General features: G+C 40.5%; 2 protein-coding genes across 2 annotated transcripts in view; one reads left to right on the top strand and one right to left on the bottom strand.

Moving 5' to 3' along the window:
* Positions 1-583: 583 nt before the first annotated feature.
* Positions 584-4,447, top strand: LOC131893153 (T-complex protein 1 subunit theta-like; the record flags this gene model as incomplete). Its single annotated transcript, XM_059243103.1, is given in 4 exon segments — positions 584-690; positions 1,192-1,748; positions 2,298-2,852; positions 3,838-4,447. Coding segments are annotated over 4 exon segments (1,647 nt in total). The 3' UTR covers positions 4,273-4,447.
* Positions 4,448-7,870: 3,423 nt separating this feature from the next.
* Positions 7,871-9,840, bottom strand: part of LOC131893667 (uncharacterized) — a 7,420-nt gene continuing 5,450 nt past the window's right edge. The window contains exon 3 of the mRNA XM_059243771.1: positions 7,871-8,512. Within this exon, the coding sequence (XP_059099754.1) occupies positions 8,071-8,512 (442 nt within the window). The 3' untranslated portion in view covers positions 7,871-8,070. The remainder of the gene's footprint in view (positions 8,513-9,840) is intronic.

The following is a 9,840-nucleotide window of genomic DNA, read 5'->3' as shown; positions in this document are numbered from 1 at the left end:
TCTGCAAAACTTTGAAAATTTCAATTAGATAGTAAGCCTTCTGGGCTCAGTGTAAGAAACGTGTATGGACGCATAATTATTGGCTCATTTGATATATAAGCACTTTGTTTCAAGCCCTTAAGCAAACCCTTAAGCATACTCTTGGTGATTTGAGTGTTAACCGCAATAAGCTGCTGTGGAGCTTCATGATTGAACATTCTTTAGGAACAAAAATGGCTCATTTGAATGATTTGCCTAACATGAAGGGTATTTCTCGCCCAAAAATGGCACTCAAATAAAAAGAAGCCACCCAACTCTGAAAAATGAGGAAAACAATCATTAAACCCCATTTTGGGCCAAGAATCAAACCAGACCATCAATGACTCTTTTCTACCTCGTATTTTGGCCTAATCCACTCATCTGTATTGGCCAGCCTGCCCTAAACTCTTCCCTGATTTGCATCTTCCGTCCAGGTGTGTGAAAGATCTCAAATTGCCGGTTGGACCAACGAGAAAATCGAATCTCGAATTGTCATCCTTGTGCTTGATTTCCTGAATTGATAGATCTTTTCCATTCTTGTGGTTCTCATTTGATCGTTCCCACTGTCCATCATGGCCCTCCACGTTCCCCGTGCTCCCGGATTCGCGTCCATGCTCAAAGACGGCTCCAAGTTTTTCTCCGGTGTCGAAGAGGCTGTTGTCCGAAACATTTGTAGGTTCAGAGGCTGACTCCTTTTTCTCGTGTTTTAACCATTATGAAGCGAAGGGACTGAGCTGAGATTCTCCTTTTTGTGATGGTGATGAGACTATGCTAATCGGATTGAATGATGACTCATCGATTGGTAGATCCATCTACCCATGAACCACGGGGATGATTTCACTCTGTGTGATTTCTACCCGTTCTTGTGGTTAATTGAATGAATTCGAACGACTGGGCAAAATGAACTTATAATTCCCCGATGGAAAAAAATATGCAATTTCACCACAAGTTGTAGTGGATATGGAAATCTCATGTGACAAATTTTTACCCAACACTAATGAGCGACAATAATTATGATGATTTAGTCAGGCGACTTGTTGCAAAGTTAGATTTTAAAATGGATTTAAAACGACAAATGATTTTAAAGAAGAAGACATCACCCGCTAGATGTTTCAAATACTTCATAAGATGAACTATTCCTGCCTCAATTCCATGCTCTTGTTCCTGTTCCAGCCGCGTGTAAAGAGTTTAGTGGGACCGTGGCCTCGGCCTATGGCCCTAATGGCATGAACAAGATGGTCATCAACCACTTGGAGAAGCTCTTCGTCACCAATGACGCCGCCACCATCATTCGCGAGCTCGAGGTAGAACATCCCGCTGTCAAGATGATGATCCTGGGATCCCAGATGATGGAACAAGAAGTGGGAGATGGCACTAACTTCGTCATAATCTTGGCCGGAGCTCTCTTGAGCGAGGCGGAGGAACTCATCCGCATGGGACTCAAACCCACTGAGATCGCTGAGGGCTACGAATTGGCCCTAGAAAAGGCCCTGGCAGACCTGGAAGGTTTATCTTGCGGTGAGGTCAAGGACCCACGCGATGCGAAACAAGTGGCCAAGGCCGTGAGATCCGCTGTCATGAGCAAACAGTATGGCCACGAAGATTTCCTGAGCGATCTCATCACCAAGGCTTGTATTTCGATCCTGCCGGAAAATACCTCGTTCAATGTGGATAATGTGCGCGTGTGCAAGATCCTTGGATCCGGATTGCTCCAATCGGACGTTGTGCAGGTAATTGAATTCCTTGTCGTTTTACATTGTTGGAAATGAAATGATGATTTTGACCTTAAAATATTCTTTTGAATATTTAAAACCGTGTCTTAAGAAATTGTCAGATCAAGCCTCTGTTTAACAATATGGATTACTTGGGAGACGCGGTGCTTGAAATTACTTGATATCGTGTTCAATGCTGATCTCGCTTTGAGAGTCCAAACAAAAGATCCTGAAGGTTGAAATGCTGTTTTCGTTTCAATAATTTTCAATAACTGGCTTCAGATGTCAATACCTAGATATACTCTTTTGGTCGGTCCTTTTCAGGGAAACCTGTTTTTTGAATTATTTATATAAGTTGTACCTATGTTCCCAATACTTGAAATTGCATGAACTTTCATGTATTGACCTCGGTCTGAGAGTTTGGTTTGTTTTTTCTAGAGAATATAAGCACAGGTCAATAAAATGAAAAGGTAATATTAAATAGAATTTTTCGATTCCAAATTTATGAATTGGACCAACTGACTTTGAGACGTGACCCCCTATAACCACGAATGATTGCTTGTTTAGGGTATGGTGTTCAAGAAGACTGTTCAAAGCAACGTGATCAAGCAAGACAAATGCAAGATTGCCGTCTACACGTGTCCCGTGGACCAAATGCAAACCGAGACCAAAGGTACGGTGCTCATCAAGACCGCCAAGGAGCTAACCGAATTCAGTCGTGGCGAGGAGGAGCTCTTGGAGAACCAGATCAAGGCCATTGCCGATTCCGGAGCCACAGTCGTGGTGTCCGGTGGCAAGATCGGAGATATGGCTCTTCATTACATGAACAAGTACAATCTTATGGGTGTGCGATTGAGCAGCAAATGGGATATCCGTCGGCTGTGCAAGTCGGTGGGCGCCACGCCCCTGCCCAAAGTCACCCCACCCACTGCCGAGGAGCTCGGATACGCCGATCGAGTCTATGTGGATGAGCTTGGAGACACGTCCATGGTCGTGTTCCGATTGGAGTCGGCCGAGTCTCCCTTGGCCACGGTGGTTATTCGAGGGTCCACGGACAACTACATGGACGACATTGAGCGAGCCATTGACGATGGGGTGAACACCTTCAAGGGAATTTGCAGGGTAAGTTGGTTTCGGAGTGTTTGCCTGGATTCGAGCCCTATAGGAAGGACTCGATTATTATTGAGTATACAAGATTTCATTGGATTTTGTTTGGAAACGGGATGTACTCCTTCGTGAATTAAACATGTAAGGAACCAATCCTTAAAGGGTGATTGGAATAAGAACCCTTGGGGAAAGGAAGCACTTTCCCAGACACTAGATGCACAGAAGTGCACAAATAAAAGTCAAAACGAACGTTCATCCGCACTTTTTATTTGAATATTTCCTATCAGTTTCCTTTCATCTTCACTCAGACGGAAATATGCAGTTAAAGGTCCATGATAACGCGGGCTCTGCATGGGCCCAGAATGATTTCTACCGCCGCTCAAGACGCCCAAAGCAAATGGATATCTATGCACAAAATCCGATACTAGAAATCAGCCAGTAACGCTAAATATCAACACTGCAAATTTGGTCTTAATGCGTTTTTAACAAAAAATTATGAAGAGCTTCAACAACTTTGGTATAAACGTTGCTTTACCATTGGTACCCACAGGGTCGTAAATTGACAGCCCTAAGAGCAAACCTCGCGCTGTCAGATAGCCCATTTTTTTAACCCGAATACAGTTTTAGCTCCTTGTCTAGTTCTTTACTAAATCTTGGTGGTACACCTTTAGCTCTTTTTGGTCTAAACCATTTGGTAACCATGAAGATTAGAGTTAGCCAAAGAAGTCGAGCCCGGCAAAAAGTTCGAGAATCAAAAGACTCGCGGGCTAACCCCAACATAACTGTCTAGTCAAAAAGAGAGTAATGTTTTTTACCCACTGATCGTTGACTAGTTCTCAAATACACTTTCAATTCACTGTCTCGACGGTTATTGGTCAATTTATGAATTTGATGGTATGGAGTCAAAAGCACGACTGACTTTAGAAGTATTGATCCTTTTACGATGGCTCAATAGCAAAAAAATAAAAACCAAATAATCCTAGTCTGGTCTTCTCTGTAGGATGGTCGTCTTGTGCCAGGAGGAGGTGCCACCGAAATGGAGCTAGCAAGGTCTGTGGGCAAATTCGGAGAGACGCTTCCAGGTCTGGAGCAATACGCCGTGAAGAATTTCGCCACTGCCTTAACAGCCATTCCCCGACAGTTGGCAGAGAACTCGGGCTCGAAAGGCCGCATTGCCATCACCTCCTTGGCCACTGCTCACGAACAGGGCCAGAAGAATTTGGGCGTGAACATCGATTCAGACAGCTCGAATGTGACCATGGACGCCGTAGAGAACGAGATCTTGGACTTGCTCATGTTGAAGCATTGGGGTTTGAAGTATGCCGTGAATGCGGCATGCACAATCCTCAGGGTGGATCAAATCATCATGGCCAAACGGGCAGGAGGTCCCAAGGCCAAGCCTTCAGGTCCCATGGATGCCGATGATGACGAGTAAAGTCAGGACCCGAACCCAACTCTTTTAACAACAACTGCTACATGTATCCATGGTTGGGGTTATGATCTGAGCTTGAATTTTGATAACATTATTAAACCCTTCTTTTTAATTCAACATGCATTCATACGCCAATACTCCCTCGTTTATCCGGCTAAAATACACACACTTCAATGGATACAGGGTCGGAAAACATTGAACTTCTATGAACTTCATCATCATGCTTGCTTGCTTGCTTCCCTAGCTCATTCAGTTGTTCATGTCGAAATGTGAAGCCCTACCTTCTACCTACCTACCTACTGACCTACCATGCTAGGAACCGGTTCAAGCAGTTAAAAATATGTTACTTTGTTAATATCATGGCATGCTCAGATGGTTAGAAATATCACTTTGTTAACCGCTTCGCTGCCACTAGAGAAGGCAAGCAAATTCGGATCATACCGCTTATGGTCCAGTTACACGACACAGATTTTCGCACAATGTGTCGATAAAACTGCGACTCACAGTACAATTCGAGCCTCACAGGCTCACAGTTTGGAATCGGAAACTGATAGATAAAAACAAAATACAATTCGATTAGGAAACTAAAATTGGGATTTGAAAAAGATAAATTCATGGAAACGAATTGTAAGAAGCCAAATTAGGTCGCCCAAAGAGGCGAGGAGCAAAAAAAAAGTGACTCCACATAGGTATGAGATCCATTTTTTGCGTCATTTACTTCCTTTTTTTTTTTTTGGTGCGGACTTCCATACCGCTACCGAGATTGGAATCCCAGCAGTTCAAGACGAGAAGATTATTTATTATACTTTACTTTTATTTATATATATTATTTGATCAACCAACGAATTGGAGTTGGCTGATCTGGCTAATCCTTTAATATAAGGTTGATCCGGAATTTTAGTCAAATACTTGTCCAAGTCTGACTTAAATCTTGCTACTGGATCAACCCCTACATAAACCCTACGAATATTTGAGGGCAGCCAATTGAACAATGAAGGAGCCTGAGAAAGAAGACATGTGGACTTCATTGTTTTAACTAGCCTGGATTCTCGAGGGCTTGAAGGTGCTCTCAAAACGCACATTAAGCCTCTACGGTCACTACAATTGACCCTAAATCCTGGGTTGGGACAAAGCTCATGAATGCTTTTGATAACGTACAATATCAGAAACCTTTCGTACCTTCTCTGAGTACTGTACAATCCCAACCTTTCTAACCTCTCCCAATACGAGAGCTCTCTCATATCTTCAATGTTCCTAGTAAAACATCTTTGGACTTGTTCAACCTTTTACAAACCTGCTGAACTAATTGGAGCCCAAATGGGAGAGGCATATTCAAGATGCAGCTGAACAATCGACTTGTACAGAGCTAGCATCGTGACACTATTTCTGGACGTAAACGTGCGATATAACCAACCACACATTTGAAAAGCTTTACCCACCTTCAACTGGATATGCTCATTGAACTTTCCATTATCTTGGAGGACTACACCTAAATCCTTCATGGATGAGACCTGCTCAATGTCCTTATCTTCATCATCTAATAGTGGAGTGTCTAATAGCGTCGACCCAAAGGTCATTGAGCGGAATTTCATTCCATTCAGTGCCATGTTACTCACAGCAACCCATTCCTGCAATTGATCTGATTGATCTAATTCAAGAATTGACTTTCGTCAATCAAGAACTTTTTGCTCATTCCCGTGAACGAATAAAATTCATTGTTAAAATGTCACAATTTAAAGCCACCCCCAGAAAATAAAGTAAAAGAAGACATTAAAATAAACTCTTTGATGTTAAAAGCTATTCAAAATGTAACGTGAGTTCGAAATCCATAAGGCAACAACGAATGCAAAAAATTGCTGTTGATTAAAATTATTGCTGATAATTAGAATGATTACTTTATTCTAACACGAAATCATTTTTTACTAGTTCTTGCACTTCTCCGGCTCTTTTCTTTTGCCGGTATTTAGAAACACTAAACGCTTCATCCAGAAAAAAATAAGCTGCAATGAAAACTGTTTGGTAGTGGGCTGTGAATCGCTACTTCGTCGACTTTATGTGATAAAATTTGTTTTGTATATATAGTATAATGTTGTATATTGTACCATTAGTCAATAAAAAGGAAGTCTGGACATGGACGACACTTGAGAACAGAAAACATAGAAACGAGAGAATATCCTCTTAAATACCAGAATTTATCAGGGGGTTGATAAATGAACAATTGTTGGGAAACCATTGAAGTCCTTTATGGGTAACATTCCAAAATCATAAATATGTAAATAACGAATAAGCAGAAAATGAAAAATAGCTTTTAATAAACTCATCTTCAGCTTTTTAGCACAATTTAATGGAAAAATGAAGATGAGAAGTCACTGGTATTCTACAAGGATGAAATATTTAGCTATCTGTTTATTCTTGTTTGATGACAAAAGTGCTCGCAATCTTATCCTTGTAAAATTTTGAAGGTCTGTCAAAATAGCTAGTGACCAGCGTATTTTTGGTGTTAGAATAGATCAGCAATAAGTTGTGCAGCGAAAGATACCTAGTTAAAATCAGGCATTCTAGACGTATTGTCATGATATAAATTTAAGTGCCCACAACGAGAGGACGCAGAGGGAGGGGCTGTCAGATAAAAACAGGCTAAAAATCGCCAGATGTCCCCCAAAAACGCCAAGTAAAAACGTACTCTGACTTCTGCTTCAAAAAGGGCCAGATTTTCTTTTAATATTTAAAGGCACGTCGATCTACAATCTGATGTTTTGCACTTGAATTGAACTTACTGGACTTCCATTCTCCATTTGGGTCATTGGCAAAACTAGCTTTTGCCACAGACTGTCACAACCAGATATTCCAGATTAAGGATGTGGCAAGGATGAGATGTAGTGCAAATTAGCAGAGATGCCAACTGTGAGGGAATAGCTGGAAAATTTCACAGTGGATAGGGTGGGAAGGAGTTACAGATATGATACCCTACTGTTGCAATTTAACTTTCCAACTACGTACTTTGAAACATTGCCTCTCTTGAAATAAAACTAGGCACCTTCAGAAGCTTCAGTAAATGTAGAGGTGTATGAATGTTTTTCCCGCGTCAAAAAATGTGAGTGACGTCATATCAGCTGAAAAATATAGTTTAGTTTTAAGATCCTTTATAAAGAAAGATGTACAACGATCTACTCAGGGTCACATACTCCTCTTCCACTTTACATTATTTAAAGTGATTTGGCATTTCTGCTGGAAGTGTAGAAGCTTCAACGTTTGTAAGCTTTTAAAAATCCAAATTGGTTTCGAACAAATTTTAAGCTACAGTAATGAGCTACTTGGATTGGAATATTTCTAAAAAATATTAGTCAGTCCTGAAACATCCGAAACTTTCGAAGCTTGTGAGTCTTAAATTGAGAGCTTTAATTGATGCTTTAACGAACGAGACCTGCGCCATGTCGTCAACTTTTTGTTACATTGATTGTCTCTTGGTTAAATGTTCCTCAACATTCCTGTGGGATGTCGCATGCCCTAGGTCTTAACAGTTCTTCCAAAGTTGGTTATAAAAAATCATGGGATTGAATTGAGGCTTTGAAATGTTAAAGACAAATGAGAGGAGACTCCATCAGCCTTCATTTTCTTTATTTAACAACAATAACAACAACTACATAGATTAATGATTGTGCTTCGTTTCCCATCAGAGCTTCTTCTCTCGCATCCAAGAACATCAATTGTTCATGAAAAAAAAACATTTGTCATTAAAAACAAGAATAATGTAAAAATCCAACATGACCTCTTTACAGTGTGTTGTTGGAAGTGTTAAGGCTACTGAACGGTTTTCCTGACCAAGGTTCTAAAGCCTGCCAGTCCATGAAGCAAAGACATGCCAGTCAGAATACCAGAATATCCGCCAACATCAGATGCAAATCTCAAAAAGGAATAGGCGAATTTTTCCTCATGTTTTAGAACATAAGGCATGAAATATAGGTATTGTTCACTTCGATTGGGCAATCGATTTGCCCTGATCTCATCGTTGCTTTTGCCCAAAATGATTTCCAAGGAGCGACAAGGTGTGCCTTTTTGATCTTCATCTCCGATTTCCCAACATGACTTGGATCCGTTAAAAAAGTGGATAGGTTGTAAGTGAGTGTCTTGATACATCACTTGGAATTGTCGAATTTGGCCTGGAGTCACTTCATTGGGCATTTGCTGGTTCTCCCCAAGGCGACCAGGAAAATGCACGTATAATTCCACCTTAGCGTTTCGGCTGCATTGAAAGAAAAATGTTTATCTATGCGGTTGTACAATAACAAATTGGAAAATATAGTCGTGATTCTAGGGATGCAAATTTCTGGCAAAAAAAGAGAGAAAAGAAAGAAAAAGACCCATTAATAGCCAATTGAAGTAAGCAAGAGAATAATGGAAAGTTCGATGAGCATACCCACTTGAAAGTTGGTAAAGCTTTTCAAATGTGTGGTTGGATACATCGCACGTTTAAGTCCAGAGATAGCATCACAATGCTAACTCTGTACAAGTCGATTGTGCAACCACAACTTGAACATGATTCACCTTTTTTAGCTCCAAGTGCTTCAACAGGTTTGTAAAAGGTTGAACAAGTCCAAAGATGTTTTACTAGGAACATTGAAGATATGAGAGAGCTCTCGTATTGGGAGAGGTTAGAAAGGTTGGGATTGTACAGTATTCAGAGAAGGTACGAAAGGTATCTGATATTGTACGTTTTCAAAAGCATTCATGAGCTTTGTCCCAACCCAGGGTTTAGGGTCAATTGCAGTGACCGTAGAGGCTTAATGTGCGTTTTGAGAGCCCCTTCAAGCCCTCGAGAAACCAGGCTAGTTCGAACAATGAAGTCCACTTCTCTTCTTTCTCGGGCTCCTTCATTGTTTAATTTGCTTCTCTCTAATATTCGTAAGGAATACGTGAGCGTTGTTGATCCGGTTGTAGCTTTCAAGTCAGACTTGGAATTTTTTTTAGATATCATACCAGATCAACCCTGCATTCAAGGACTAACTTGGTCTGCCCACTCAAATTTGTTGGTAGGCCAAATTTCATGTAAAGATTGAAAGGTAATAAATAGACGAATCATAACCTCTCATTTTAATAGTACTGGGGATTACATTCCCTGTAGCGGTTAGAAAACCGTGAAAAACCAAATCAAAAAAGAAGAAAAAAATGTCTAACAACCCCAAAACTAAGCATAGAGGTTCTTTGAAAAGTGATTGAGCGCAATATATTTAATGTATTTGACAAATGGCTCGATTTTATTGGACTTGTTCCCTCAAAAATGGCAAATAGTATGAAAAGTGAAGAATCAAACTTTAAATTGGCTAAAAAACCGCTTTTTGGGGACAACCTTAGTGACAACTATGCCTTGAAAATATGCCTTTTTGACATAAATAAGGTTTTTTTTCACTTATGATGAACAAGAAAAAAAATGATTAAGTATCAAAAGAAGTTGTCATAAAGTTTGTTGCCACGTATAAAATGGTTGACACTAGAGCCACTATAATAGAAGAGTACGCGCATGAGATTTTTGGTCCCAAAACGTCGTTTCCATTGTACTGTGGTTCTTCAGTT

This window comes from Tigriopus californicus, chromosome 2, assembly GCF_007210705.1.
Source record: "Tigriopus californicus strain San Diego chromosome 2, Tcal_SD_v2.1, whole genome shotgun sequence".
NCBI classification, from domain to species: domain Eukaryota; kingdom Metazoa; phylum Arthropoda; class Copepoda; order Harpacticoida; family Harpacticidae; genus Tigriopus; species Tigriopus californicus.
This window is presented reverse-complemented; position numbering and strand designations above follow the sequence as displayed.